The 16,711-nt window shown below is 29.7% G+C and overlaps 1 protein-coding gene across 1 annotated transcript; it reads right to left on the bottom strand.

The window, feature by feature from the left end:
• Window positions 1–3,333: 3,333 nt before the first annotated feature.
• LOC114185503 (cinnamoyl-CoA reductase CAD2-like) lies at window positions 3,334–5,164 on the bottom strand. Its single transcript, XM_028073259.2, has 6 exons — window positions 4,937–5,164; window positions 4,681–4,850; window positions 4,409–4,600; window positions 4,125–4,287; window positions 3,815–4,001; window positions 3,334–3,726 (listed from the first exon to the last, which is right to left on the bottom strand). The coding sequence occupies exons 1-6, from the start codon at window positions 5,055–5,057 to the stop codon at window positions 3,582–3,584; spliced, it is 978 nt and encodes a 325-aa protein (XP_027929060.1). The 5' UTR covers window positions 5,058–5,164; the 3' UTR covers window positions 3,334–3,581.
• Between the last annotated feature and the right edge of the window lie 11,547 nt (window positions 5,165–16,711).

Consider the following 16,711-nt stretch of genomic DNA (forward strand, 5'->3'; position numbering starts at 1 on the left):
GATGTAAACTTACGAGAAAGAAGCAAATAATATGTGAGAGGAGGTGCTGCAATCACTGAGCTTGAAAGAATATTTAAATTATGTTAAGTCAACTATTTCACAGATCCAAAGGAAACTTTCTTTATTTCATAATGATACTGACATATAGTTGTTTCTTCTTATTGGTACATGTGTGCTGCTCACCCATTAACTTAAGCTGTATTCCTTAACACATTTTATAGTCATAATAATTCGTAGGGTTGTTAAAATAGATAATCTGACTCGATTTATCATGAATTAATTATTTAGTAAGTCAATTCAACCTGACTCACTTATTAGCGAGTCAAAAAGATTGAACTCGATCAGGCTCATCACGGATTGATGGGTTAAACGGGTTAGCTCACTAACTCACTTAACTAAAAAAGGTACAATTTTTTCTTTCTTCAATATAAAAAAAACTAAATTATAGTTATAATTAAAATCTAAATAAACTTCAATATAATCCAAATGCAATCCAAAATGATGTTAAACTCCAACTACAAACCAAAATCACAAAAATACCAATGTGTTGGTTAAAACAATAACCTAACTCGACTCAAATGTAAAGCCCAATAATATAATAAAAATACTTGTATAATTCTTTATTTACAGATTGGTGAGCCACCTCGGCTCACCACGGGTTTAACCCAGGTGAGTCGGATTCTAGGTGGGTCAGGTAAAAAATTAACCTGTATTAAAATTTGTAAACAATTTTCAACCAAACTCGGCCCGAATCTATGGTGGGTCAGATTGACTCGCGGATTCCAAACCATTTTAATAGTTCTAATCATTGGAGATTTATTATTATATTTTTTTCCAACCAAATTTAAAATTTACGAAGTTTAAGTTTAAAGGTTTAATTGAAAACTAATACCACTACTAAAAAAACTCATATTTCCTGCTAATTTGTTTTTGATTTTTTTTAAAAATAATTATAAATTTTGTTATGAAGTAGAAAATTGCTACCAATTTTTTTACAAAATATTTTGTATAGAACACTTTTCACAACAAATTTTGTAGGAAATACTTACAAATTTTATAATCTTGTAGAAAATAATTACCCACAAAGAAATTACCAACCAATTAAGATTCTTAGAAAAAGTAATAGGAAAAAGTATTTTCTTGTAAATTTTTTTAACAAATTTTCAAAAAAAAAAATCTCATATAATATCAGAATTTTTAGTAGTATATAAAACTTATGATAAAGATTTGTTTTTAAGAAATATTGGTATCATATGTCTTCTTTCTATGAATACTTACATAAAGCTTTAGAAAATTAGTTGTTGCAATAAGTTGAGGAATCTGTTTTAGAAAGTATCATCAAAAGTTTGAGGAGAATAGGAATAATCAGTTATTTAATGAACCTCGCAGATAGACTATGATCAAATAATAATGTCTTTTTTCTCTTTTTTGTAGTTTATAGTTTATATATGACTTGCAATAATGATGTTTTTTTTTTAAGAAGGAGGCAAGACTTATTACAGAAAGATCACAAGCGCATGTAGATCTCATATTGACTAATAAAATTAAATAACAAAAGTTAAGTGAAGGAAATCTTGAGTGTTTGTTTTGTAAGATGAAGTTATATTTAAACTCATCATCGTAATATTAAAAGCATCATAATTCATCCTAATTAAGATTTTAAGTTTATCATGTAATATGCATTTAGATTTTTCTCGATTTCTACATCAAATAATAGTATATAAATGGAAAAAAAAATTCAATCCATAATATTAAATTGATTTGTTAAATATGTTTTTGGTCTCTTAACTTTCAATGAAAATTGAAATTAGTTCCTCTTCGAAACTTTCATCCAATTTAGTTTTTCAACTTCAGAAATGCGTGAATTTAGTCCTTTAAATCCAATTGTTAAGTTCATTTGACTTTTGGAACATGTTTCATGATATCATTTGAGTTGTTTACACCATTTCACACAATTCCTCTTCCATGATAGCTTAATATTAGCTAAAAAATGTGTTTAAAATGTTAAATAAACTCAACAAAATTTAATTAAAAGAACTAAATCTACACATTTCTAAAGTTGAAGGACTAAATTGGATCCAAGTTTCGAAGAGGAACGAATTACAATTTTCATTAAAAGTTAATAGACCAAAAACATATTTAACACTAACTTGATTTTGTTTTACCTTCTGGCTAAATTTGTTAATGAAACTCAGTTCTCGATACGTGAAATGAAGAATATAATTTTGTTTCAAAATGACCTAATTTTGAAAGAAAAATATCAGTTAAAGCAAATAGAAATTTCCAAATTGTTAGAAATTTCCAAATTGTATGTATGTTTTGTTTAGAACTCCACTAAAACTTAAAAATGATTGGTTGAATGAATGATTAAAATTATTTTTGTGTTTTCACTTTGGAAACACTACGACCGGTTGATAAATCTTAAGCACTTCTTTTTTAAACAAGATATATATAATGTATGTCACTGGAATATCTCTTTTAAAAATGAATAAGAATTTCTTTTTCGAAAAGTATGAAACGATCGTAATGAATATAATTTATTATGTATGAATATAATTAATTATTATGTTCTTCATAAAATTAATACTATTGATTATTATTAAACATAATCAATTATTTACAAAAGTGAGGTTTTTAAAATTGTTTAACACAATTCATTATTATTTGAAATAATAGATTATTTTTAAACTATATGAAAACCAAATTTTGACCGATATAATTTTCAGTTGATCTCGAACCAATACTAAATAGATGTCACACATCTGAAGTTACCATAAAAGATAAAATAAAAGCATACAAATTTACTTCAATATTTTCTCAGAGTATAAAGAAAAAAGAAAAGTGTAAATAACAAGCACATTTTGTTTTTAGTATTATTTAAAATGCTTGAGTAATAAGCATTATTAGATATCTTGAGTCCTTTCTAAAATGCTATCAATGAATTATAAACATCACTTCGAATCTCGAAACTTTAACATAATAAATCCATGAATCTATTCTTTTATTATGTACGTTATTCAATTTTCTTATTATCAACGACAGATTCGGATCTGGATTCGTACCCGAAGATTCCAAATTTACAAAACACTATGTTATTTCAACCGCCGATCAATATTAAACTTTCACATGAATTTTCCGTTTGAGCCACAAATGATATAAGGAAAAAAAAAAGTTATTTAAACCATTTGATTTAATGATCATTTAATAACTTATATAAACATTAAATAGTTTTAACAAAAGTTAATTTTTATATTTAAAAAATAATAATAATAATGAAGGATAATTTTAAATGGTAATTAAAAAAAATAGTGTCAAAATACCGTGTCCATGATATAAACATGCAACAGACATTTTCTAGTTATTATATTATATAAGAAGGATACAATCTCTAATGCAAACTCTGGACATGCATGTTTGAAACTCGATTGCCACTCGTACAAACGACACCAAGAATGACTTATTTCAGTACTTAACAGTTCTGATATAAGTCAATTATTTTACAATAAACTTATTCAAAAGCAAGAGCATGAGAAAACAACTAAAGAAGGTTCCCACGTTCACGTTTGTTTAAGGGTAACACCTTAAAATTTGGCAAATCCCTTTTCCCTCAAGCTTTCCACAGTATCCTTCAGGCTCACTTCCAAAGGAGTAAACTCAAGCCCCAAGCTCTTTGCTCTTTCCTTCGAAACCTGAAACACTGGAGGATATGGCTTATCTTCCGCACACCTGGTATAATATTGTTGAAAGAGTGAAACGGTATTAGAAAAATATGAATGTTATGGAATCTTGAAACTATGAAAATAAGGATACTCACTTGTCTGGAAGTGGCAAAGTTGGGTATGAATCACGTAAAATCTGCACAGCTTGTGAGTGGTGAATCACTCTCTCAACTAGAATATATCTTCCATTGGCTGAAGCATTCTCATACGCTAGAATATGAGCATTTGCAACATCTCTCACGTCGATCCATCCCAAAGTTATGTTTTTAAACGTTGGCGAACCTGTATCAAGGCCATGCAATGCAACAGTTTCTTCAATCATCTAAGAAGTTTCACTTCAAAAAACTTGCATGGTGTAATGAAGATCGATGCAGACAAAGCAAGCAATAGAAATATAGTAATTACCATTAACAAAGTTTAAAACTGCAGCAGCACTGGTGTTAAGCTCTGGTTGCAAGAGAGGTCCACTAACCAATGCTGGGTTTATGGTGACCAAGTCAATGTTGTTCTCTTTTGCAAATTTCCACGCAGTCTCTTCGGCCAGTGTCTTTGAAAGATCATACCATCCCTAAAACATAAATTCCAAACAGGAACAAATGTCAACAACGTTGTAACATACGTGAACTTTATCAAAGTCCATGCACATGCACAGCATCTAACGAAAGGTTATAAGAGGAAACGGCACATACCCCATTTCTCTTACAGAACTCTGGGTCGGAAAACCAAGTCTCGTCAACCACCACATCAGGGCCTTTAGGCCTGTCGTTGTTCGCAACTGCGGCAACAGAAGAAGTTAGGACCACACGTTTCAGCGTGGCCGACTTCGCACACGATTTCAGAACATTCAGAGTCCCCTTCACAGCTGGATCCAACAACTCAGCCTGAAATACATAATATTTTTATATGTAATTAATCCACAGATAAAACAAATGAAGAAATCCCAGTGCAGAAGGAGACAAACCTGCGGGTCCTTGGCGCCGATAAAAAAGGGAGAAGCAGTGTGAAACACAGCCTGACAACCTTGAACGGCAGAGTCAAAGGAACCTTCTTCTAGAAGATCGGCCTTGAAGAGATGCAATCTCTCCTTCGCACCATCAAGGTTAACCAAATGATCTACCTTTTTGGGATTATCTGCACATCACACATTATCACCTTTAATCTTCCAAATAAACCACCCACGAAACAAAAAACTACAGAAGAATAGAAAAGACACGTACTTGGGTCGCGAACGGTGGCATTAACAGTGTAACCGCGTTCGAGGAGAAACTTGACGAGCCAGGAAGCGATGTAACCGGCAGCGCCGGTAACACAGACAAGTTGGCCGGTGCCGGTGGTCATTCTGGACTATGTGCTTCTGCTCTGAGATGAGTGTTGAAGTGTGCTGTGTTCACTGAGTCTCAAAGTGAGGTTTTAAAAGAACAGAAGCGTTGCTCAGAAGGGCACATGGGTTGGTAGTTACACATAAATAAACCATAGACATGTGCAAAACGCGACAAGGACAATAATAATATAGTTGATTGTTAGGTAAGGTAGTATCTTGACTTTGCAGATTTGGTTATGTTCATGTTGTCCCTGCGCGGGAACTTCTTTATATTCAATATGGAGTCTTAACTTAGTAAACAATTTTTTTCGCCCATAAAATAATACGAAAAATAACACTAAATATCATATAATAGTTGCAAAGATCTAATGAATCTGGACTCAATCGCGAATCGGGTTATTTTAAGTCTAAAGAGGGATGACGCACCTGCTGATGTTAACATTATATATGATACTTTATCTGTTTTCTTGAAATATATGTATTTGTACATTAAGTTTTAAATATAGTGTTTTATTTATTTATTTATTTAATGAAAATAAATAATAAAAATAAATTTTAATTTTGGTATTTTTTAGGCTTTAAAATTTATAGAAAAATTTTATAAAATAGAAATTAAAAGCTTAACTGTTTTGTAAAAATTAAAAAAAGTATTTATTTAGAAAAGGAAATAATTTTGTATTAATTTGTCTAAAATGTTAAAGTTCCCAAACCTACCATTTACCTTATTGTCTTATATATATATATATATATATATATATATATATATATATATATATATATATATATATATATATATATATATATAGTACATTATGAATCCAACCAAAACTCAAAAACACATTAAAATACCTGAGAAAATTAGGTGCGGGTAAGTTATTGTCCTTTAAGATCCCTATCACTATTAAATTGTTGGTATTTTCACTAAAATGCTTCGCCACATATTCTTCCGTGATTTTTCAGTCAATCGGGAACGTACCAGAACCTTATGTGTTTCATTGCGAGTGTTATAGAATACTAATGATGTCAAGATGAGTTATGCAACTTAATTTGGTTCGTGGGTTGAGTTGAAAAAAATATAATTTGTTTAAATGTGAATTAAACTAAATCTGATGGATCTAACATGCTTATTAAACGAGTTTAAATCAAGTAGATCAATTTGTAATAACAAAAGCTTTCAATTGTTTTTTTTTTTATATTTTTTATTATAATTATATATTATTTATAATTACGATGGTTGATAATCGATTTCTTTTAAATTAGAATATTTTCAATAATATTTAAAAAATTTAAAAAATTTATATATTTATTTATTAAATTATATAAATTTATATTTTAATTTTTAAAAATAATTTTTATAATAATATTTGGTGAAATAGATGAATATTTTAATTATATAAAAATAAGTTAAATGGATGTATTTCAAATGAATATATAAAATAAATTAAAAAGTAAAATATTTTTATATGACTCAGCATCGAGCCAGGATAATATTTTATATGCTTTTGTAATATTTTATATGGTGCTAATTAATATCCTTAGTTAATTATAATTTAATTTTCTTACCCATTTTATAACTTTAACTTATGTAATAATTCATCTTTTGAATGAAATTTAATTTAATTTTCTTACTCCTTTTCATTTTTGAATATAATTAACTATTCTCTATGTTCAAATGGTTATAGCTTCTTAATTCTCCTGTCTCTCCACGCGCTTCTTCTCTCTCTGAAACAACTTGTCTCTACTTATACCACCCCATCCAACCCTCATCAGTTAGTTGTTCTCCGAAGGTTTCGGAAAATGTTGCTTCGTCATTATCTATCATTAGTCAAATGGAAGAGTGAAGGTGGAGAAGAAATGTAGAAGGAGAAGGTGATGGTGAAATGACGGTGGTAAGATGTCTCAAGAGAGGTTACATCAACTTTTAGGGTGTATTCGTTTGAGAAAATGAACTTGAGGGAAGTAAATGGATGTATTTGAATAGATTGGGATGAATTTGAGTGAATGAATTTTAGTTGTTTCTTTTAAGAGATTTGAAGGTAAAATGAGTGAATTTGAGAGTGAAGTTTATGAAAATTTGTGAATGATATGATAAATAAAAAAATATTTTAATAGATTAAAATATAAAATTACTATTTTACTCTCATAGTTAAAATTAACATATTATTTTTACTTAATATTATTATTTTTACTATTATTAAATATTATTATTATTTTTTTATTATTTAACATTATTATTATATTATATTATTACTATTATTTAATAACATGAGATGAATATATGTAAAGATAACCGAGAACATGGTGTTGGATAGGACATTATGGTAAAATATAAATTCTTCTCTACAAATCTCTTTATTTTGGTGAGATCGTGATCCTGCATATCATCTCTCTTCCTCGCTTACACGTCCTTACAAACAAACAACCTTCATCTCTCAAATCTTTGCTCTTAAATCTATCTGCGTTTTAAATCTGCACAAGCGAACAAACCATTAAGGAAGGATAGCTAAAGGAAACTTAAAGGCGAGTTCTAGCTTAACCCTTTTTTGGATGATGAATTTCAACAATTTCAAAAAATTAAAATATTTAATAATTGAATTATTCGAAATTAATTTTTTTTCATTTCTTAAATAATTAGTTTGGGTGAAGTAATTGAAATATTTTAAATTTTAATTTTCTTGTTTGGATAAAGCAATTTAATCTCTATTTTACAGCGAACTCAACTATATCTTTGAGTCTAACTAACTTAGTTCGACCTTCAATTCGGTATGACTCGTCTTGACTTTTGGTTCAAGTCGACCTTCAGTCTTTCTCAACCTTCAACCTGACCTGACTAGACCTTCGGCTTGGTTGACCATCGGTCAAGGGCGGCCAAACTCAACCTTTGCCCCGGTTAGGCTCGACTTGACCTTTGACCAAGGGCAAATCTGCGTGACCTTTGATCAAGCCCGACCTAGCTTGACCTTCAACTTAGATCAACATTCGACCCGGCCCAATCTGGCTCGACCTTCGACCCAATTCGACCTTCAACCTAGGCCGACCCAGTTCGACCTTCGGCCCGTCTCGGGCCAACCCAGCTTGATCTTTAGTCCCACCCGTCTCGACCTTTGTCCCGATCCTGTCCAACTTGACCTTCGACCCGAACTAACTCGTCTCGATCTTATGTCTGACTCAACTCAACTTTTTGGACATGTAGACTTTTGGTCCTAACCAATTAATAATTCCACAACTTGGGAAATTTCAATTTCCTTCCTTTTTGAGTGAATTTCAAATTCTACTATTTTAGTTATTTGAAATACCTTCTTAAACTTTCTCAATTTCATTTTCCTTTTAATTTTCTCATCCAAACATGTCATTTTTCTTGAAATAATGTTAAATTCTTCAAATAAATGAATTACTCTCTCGAATTGCCTCATCTAAACACATCATATGTTTATTCACAAAAGAAGAGGAGTGTGTAATCATATCAAAAACGTTTCTCAACTAATATGAGTGATTTTTACAAGAGGTAAGCTCTTCTATTTATAGGAGCAAAGGAGAACAAGTGGTCTCCAAAAGAGAGGGAAAATTTGAGTCTAAAAAGTTAAATTTTGGATCCAAAAGAAAGCATGCAACAAGTGTGACTTGCCACCTAAGCAAGTCACACCTCCCATGAGGCACACAAAAGGAGAGCTTTAACCTAGCTTGCTCTTCAAGCTTGCGCTTATTAGGGAAGGAAACCCTAATTTTATGCATCTCACTTCCAAGCCCAAATCAAAGTCCATCTCCTTTTAGGTCCAAAATTACCTACCAAACCCAAAGCCCATCAAGGTCCAAAGAAAACCCTTATACTACTTGACTCATAATACAAGGCCAAAAAATAAACATATTCTAATATTTACAAACAAAGAGTCTTAGTCTAGGTCTTCACATCTTCCTTAATCCATGTGAACATTACCTTAGGCCCACTACAAAAAAAATCATATTACCTACAGGAAAAATCCATAAATAACTTACAAAATCCATAGGTAATGCAGTTTTACCCACGAATTTCCTACGAACAAAATCCGTAGGTATATATGTGGTAGCTAACTTACCTACAAATTTATTCGTAGATGATTACATACAGATAAATCCGTAGATAATTACATACAGATTCATCCATAGGTAATTACATACAGATAAATTTGTACGTAATGTGTTTGTTAGATTTAATGATACAACTATTTTCCTGAAACATTTATGCAGACCTAGACATGGAAGTTCATGTTCATCATTGCAGAAAATTTATATAATATATATGTAGTCATTAAAGTAAATAATTTAAACATACAATATTCATACATAATTTTAACATTGTAAAAAAATCAAACATTATAAAATACAATTATCTATATATAGAAGCATTCAGTCGTGTGATAATATCTAAGCAATATTTCATAACATATTAATAACACCTAAAGTTTCCTAACACTAATAATCACGATGAGTGCAATTCCACCAACAGTCCATTCTTCATAAATTCCCAACCTGAAAAAATTGTTGAAGTAAGTTAAAGAAGTATGTTGGTGAGTTCAATATTAAAAAAATCATAATTTCAAAGTACAATCAATTATTAGCACCAATTGTGGCAATATGTATTAAATTTTACCACTAAAAATCATAATTTAAAAACTAGATAACATACTTGAAAAAGTAGGTATGCCCTCTAAATTCACCTTTGTATTTGCCTTCTTTACCTACACCAAACCCAATGATGATCCAAAAGTCTGCAACAATAAGATAAGAAGAAATTATGTCATTAGTTAGCGTGCAAGAGTAGGTTTGATCACAAAAGTTAATTAAGATTTCCAATTAGGCTGTTCAAAATCAAACAAAATAAATTGCATTATATTATGCTTAGAAGAGGCATAGTCTTCTTTATCCTCCTAGTCATGACTCTTGTTGTATGTCCCTTAGCTAGAGGTATGTCATCATTCCTCCTCCACTCTAACTCTAGAAACCAGCGTCGTCGCACCTCCTTTGTGGCCACCAGCTCCAACCTTCTCCTCCTCTTCCTCATCGCCTAAATAAGTTAAGGAGTGAGTGTTAGTGACTATATAATGGGCTCTAAGTTCATGGCGTTCCTTGCTCCAAGTCAAAGACACTTTGAACTAGTATTTGGCTTTTCTTACTCTTATAGTAGAGTGTTGTAAGGTGTAGTTAAATTCTTGCTCTGAAGAGTATGGGTGTATTTGGGGTCAAATGGTTTGAAGTGTTTTTTGTGTGTTATAAAACTTTGCACATAGTGATTATTCTCTAATTGTCTTTGAACAATGACTGTGGTTTTTCTCTGTATTTGGAGTTTTAACGTTATATTCTTGTGTTCCTTATTTTTATCTTATTTATCTATTAATAAGGTTATTATAGGGGTAACGACAATATTGTTCTTAATTGATGATGCATTTTTCCAACACATCCTTCTCCTTCTTCTCACTCATCTCCCCTTAATATATAAAGAAAATCCCATCAAACTTGGCAGGAGTTTTGCCACTTAATTTATAAACAGATTTATTGATGGAAAAATCGTCAATAATACAATTTGTAATTTACCGTGGAATTCACCGATGGAACAAACCCTTGGATACATTACAAACTCATTAGCAATACAAATTGTGATTTACTGATGGATCTAACTGACAAATTTTACTGATGTATTCATTACCGACCAAAATATTCACAAAAAATTTAAATTATAAAATCTATTGGCAAAATTCATTGATAATTTTGAATTTTCCAACAAATTTAATTTCCTCGGTCAAAATCTGTCTATAATTACGAAAAATTGTGTAATGGTTAAAAGTGTCTCTAGTTTGAGAAAAAGTGATGAAAGAGAGAAAATAAATGAAATTGAATAAATACATGAAATTTCATTAACTTATGTCAACATCTAATTTCGTCCAATTTAATTAAAATCTCTTTTAAGATATATATATATATATATATATATATATATATATTATAATATAAATAAAATAAAAATAAAATAAATAATAAATAATAAATATAGAAATTTTTTTGTTAATTAGGCCCAATCTTGTTTTTATATTTTTAATCTTTCATTTGTGTTTTCCTTTTACACATTGATTTTTAATTTTTCAGCCCATTATTTTATACACTCACACCACCCTTTACTTTTCTACCATCTCTTTTAATTAATAGAATCAATATTTTAATATTACTTATGGTGATTGACACTATATTCTAATTTTGCTATGATTTAATTCCTATAATGTGATACTATCAGGACCGATTCATTCCTTTTGAAATTCTTTGTAATAAAGATTTACTTTATCGTGAGATTACATTAACACTATAATATTGTCTACATAAACACATTAAGTTAAAGGGGATTGGGAGATTCTAGAGACTTCTCTCTTTTTCCTATCATAATTGATAATACTATTCCATCATCCATTTTTTGCACTTTAACGCGTATGGGAGAGGAAGGTTGCTAGTAACAAGGGTTTTTAAACAAGCCCCACTACATTGTGCCATATTTATTTTTCTTTTTCTTCTTAATACACCAACACTTATACCATTAATGCTTGACGTGATGGGTTTCAAGATAATGATGACAGGTAGGTTTTAAAATATTAGTTTTCATTTTTTTTTCTCTTTCTAGTTCTAATAGTTTAATTTAACCTATTCACCTATTATCCCATAAATAATGTTTGGTTGTTATGAATTAATGATTGTCCATTGATTTGATAAATCTACTCATATGATTGATATGATTGATACTCATATGATTCATTACTTTTTATTTAAAATATTTGTATTAAGTAGTTGATTTGTTTCCTTTATGGATTACATGTTGTATTTATAAATAGGACTCTTCCTATCAATAATAATATATAGATGCAGATGAGTTGCTCCCTATTCTCTCATTATCTATTCTCTATCGTTTCTTCTCTTCTCTATTATCTATTGTTCTCTATGTTATTTGCTTTATTTCATAACACGTTATCAACATCATCCTCCAACCAATTGAGGACTAGTGAAAGATTGTTATGCGTGTCTCAATCCAGACTCTTTCTAATCCTTTCTCAATTTATAATTTTACCTTATATTCTTCCTCTTGTGATAAGAATTGTTTGACTTTATCAATTTTCATCTCCATATTATTATTTTTATTTTTATTTTTATTATGACGGTGATTATTTTTATTATTTTGATGATGATTATTATTATTAATATTATTATTTTATGTGCTAGTTCTAAACACGCGAAACGTTGCAAAATTTGGATTTATGACCCTTGATATTACAAGAAAGAATTTCTTATATTGGATTTTAAATGTTGAAATACATTTAGATGCAATGGATATTGGGATACCATTAAATAAAAAAAATAAAACATCTAAACAACTAATTTGCTCATGCAACAAAAACATTGTGAAAAGAGATTTCACAAATATTATGAATTTATTTCATGCCTATGTATGACTAGCTGGACAAAGCAATAAAGCTTTTGATGAAAAATCATGAGATCCGCCTAAATTGCTCCATTCCCAGAAGTGAATGCAACAATAAATATTATGAATTTATTTCATGCCTTTGTATGGCTGAACAAAACAATGAGCTTTTGATAGAAACTTATGAAACTTGTCCAATTGGTTCTGCTCCATTCCCAGAAGTGAATGCAACAACATTTGATTTATATTTTCATGATCATGATCGTGATATTGATTATGGACATGGTTATAAAGGGAATTTCAAAGACACATTTTGTCACCAGAAGTGGCACAATAATGTGAAAAAGGGAAAAGGAAAATGTGAAAATGTTGACAAAAAAAGATGAAATATCATTACGGTGGTAAAGACCATTTGAGTTGTAGCATCTTACAAATAATGAGAATAACATAGAAACACATTTTGGTTATGAAGATGGTGATTTTGATTATGGTCATATGGATGTTACTCATCTTGATACTATTATTTTCTTTGCTAAATCAAATGGATGCATTGGTCACCTCATTGGTTATGAGAGTGTTAAAAAAATCATACTGATATTTACGTTTATATGAAGAACGAATGTTGGCACTAGTACCAAAGGTTGTGTCTTATTGATAGTGCAATAACTTATACAATTCTCAAGAGTAATAAAATTTTCTCTTGTTTGATAGTGCGAGACATCAATGTTAATATTATTTATGGTACTACAAATATTATTATACTTCTACCAAGAAGTTGAATAGAAACTTATTAAGTTTCAAGGATATTTGTCTAAATGAATATTATATTGAGACAAACAATGAAAAAGATATGAAATATTTTTATATCTCTACGATTGAGTTGAAAAAAAATGTACATTGGAGAAATTATCAACATTTTCTTATGGTTTGTACTACACGTATATTGGTATAGTTGAAATGCATGACATGGTAAACCAGAAGTTTACGAATTAAAATGAATGCCTTGTTTGACATGATCAATTGGATGATGTACTACGCATATATTAGTACAATTAAAATGCATGAAGCATGGTAGGCTTGTTAATTCCAAAGACACGTATGAAGCGTGGTAGGCCTATTGGTTCCAAAGATAAAAAACTCTTGAATGAGAAAGGGAGCTAAAATGCAAAATGACCTAATCGAAAAGGTTGAAATCCCAAAAGATTTATTTGACATAATTAATGGTTCAATTTCAGAAGAACCTCAGGTACCTGAAATTATTGAAAATGATGAGATTTCAATAAATTATGTCATGAATCATATAATATGGAACCAAAATGAAGTTAACATTGACAAAGCTTTTCTTATAATATAGCGATGAATATTATGAATGACAATGAGGATCAATAAGCAATGATCATTGAAGATTGTCGGCAAAGAAAAGATTGGCCAAAATAAAAATATGCAAAAGAAGCATAATTATATTTACTTGCTAAACGAAAGACTTATGGACGTATAATTCGCACACCTGAAGTTGTGAAACCCGTTGGGTACAAATGGATTTTTGCACAAAAATCAAATTAAGAATGATGAAATTGTTAGATACAAAGCACAATTGGTTGTTCAAGGTTGTTCACAAAACCTTGTATTGATTTGTGAAAATACATATTCACTAGTATTGGATGCAACAACATTGCAATATTCGATTATCCTAGTTGCACAACAAGGTTTGCATTTACATCTAATGGATGATGTTACAACCTATCTGTACGGTTCTTTTGAGAATCATATTTATATGAAAATCCCTGAAGGATTTTATTTTCCCAACAAGATAAATTCTAAAGAGGGTTATTCGATAAAATTGAACATGTTCTTTTATTGATTAAAGCAATCAGGATGTGTGTGGCATACCCGTCTTATTGAGTACTTATTAAAAGAAGGATATAGAAATGATCATATGTGTTCTTGTATTTATATGAAACGATCCAAAAATGAATTTTCCATAATTATTGTTTATGTAAATGACATAAACATCATTGGAACTCCTAATGAGCTCACAAAGGCAATTGATTGTTTGAAGAAATAATTTGAGATGAAGGATCTTGAAAAGGCAAAATTTTTGTTTGAGATTACAAATTGAGTATTTAAACAAAGATTTTTTTTATATTTCAAGAGCCTTATATAATTAAGGTGCCTAAAATGTTCTAAATGGACAAGTCACACCTATTATGCGCTCTAATAATTGTGAGGTCGTTAGATGTTGATAAATGCTCTTCTTAGACCTCAAGAAAATGATGAAAATCTTCTTGGTCCAAAAGCACCATATCTTAGTGTCATAGAAACACTAATATATCTTGCTAATTATACTCGATATGATATTGCATTTGCTGTAAATTTGTTAAGCAAGATATAGTTCTTCAACTACAAGAAGAACATGGTTTGGAGTAAAACATATATTTTGTTACCTTAAGGGTACTACGAATATGAACTTATTTCATCCAAATGATTCAGAAACAAACCTAATGGGTTATGTATATGCATGTTATTTTACATATTCTCACAATGTCACAATGGTTGATCACAAACAAGATGTTTGTTTACATGTGGTAGCACAATGGTTTCATGATGTATATGAAACAAACCATAATAGCAACATCATCTAATCATATAGAATTACGAGGAAAGTTGTGAATATGTTTGGTTAAGGTCTATAATTCAATAGGTGCAAGAAACTTGCGACTGTCCCCGACAAAGATGGAATCAATAACCATATATGAAGATAATAGTGTATTGTTCAATTGAAATGATGATATAAATATCCAAAAATTCATTCATGTGAAAATCTGTGAAAATCTGACAAGTCTATTTATAAAGTCTTTTGCCAAGAAGAACTTTTGAGCAAATGATTCACAAGTTCGGATTTCGTCAACTTAACGATGTAAGTTTACATGAGGGGGAGAAATAGAATATGTGATGATTGTATTAAAGAATACATAATGTTGTACTCTTTTTTCCTTCACTTAGTTTTTTATCCCAAACGGTTTTTCTTAGTAAGGTTTTAACGAGGCACATTCTTTTATCAATGGCCACTCAAGGGGGAGTGTTATGAATTAATGATTGTCCATTGATTTGATAAATCTACTCATATGATTGATATGATTGATAATCATATGATTCATTACTTTTTATGTAAATATTTGTATTAAGTAGTTGATTTGTTTTCTTTATGGATTACATGTTGTATCTATAAATAAAACTCTTCCTATCAATAATAATATATAGATGTAGATGAGTTGCTCCCTATTCTCTCATTATCTATTCTCTATTGTTTCTTCTCTTTTCTATTATCTATTGTTCTCTCTGTTATTCGCTTTATTTCATAACATTGGTATCATTTTTTATAGACTATTTTTTAGGCAAAAGATAATAAAATAATTTCTTTTGTTTTACCTTTTGATGTCTATTCGGTTGCTCACGTGTGTGACATCCACATCATTTTTAAATATTTAAAATAAAAAAATAAAAATTATAAATTATAAGAGATAATAAATGGAAAATAAAAGATTAAAAAAATAGTTTATTTTCAGTGTCTGTTCGGCCGCTCGCGTTGCATGACACCAATTCCCAAATAATTTAAAATACTAAAAAATTAAATAAAAAGGTTTTCAAAATTATCAAAAATATTAAATAATTTTTCATGCGAATAATTTTTCATTAAGAACTACGTGATCCTTGATTTTGATTTTCCATTATGAATGGAAATACATAAGAGCAAGGTAAATCTTTGTCAAATTCACTAAATAAAAATTAAATCATTTCTCAAATAGTATTTCATAAAGAACTATATGACCCTAATTCTCCATTGTGAATGAAAATATGTAGGAGGGTAGACTAATCATTGTCGGTCCCAAAAAAAAGAAAAAAAAAAAATATATATATTCTTTTGAATATTTTTTATTACTTTTGAGAAAAATAAGCATAAAAAAGAACATCCATTTGTATATTAATTAATGGTATTTTCTTGTGACGGGCATTGTAGGTACTAACATCTTCCCTACGTGTAACCGACCTTCAGACCCAAAATCTATTTTCGTAGACCTTCCTCTTATCTTTATAGTTTTCCATAGTTTCCCAGAATAACTATAGTAGCGACTTCAACCTCTTTCTTTTTGTTTTTAAATTTTTATTTTTTCCGTTATCCCGTCATAATTTTGGTTGTAACAATTCATTATTACGAGTAAAGTCAAAAAATTAAATAGA

The sequence above is a fragment of the Vigna unguiculata genome, chromosome 1, assembly GCF_037176805.1.
Source record: "Vigna unguiculata cultivar grain cowpea cultivar isolate G323 ecotype 2 chromosome 1, ASM3717680v1, whole genome shotgun sequence".
Classification (NCBI taxonomy): Eukaryota; Viridiplantae; Streptophyta; class Magnoliopsida; order Fabales; family Fabaceae; genus Vigna; species Vigna unguiculata.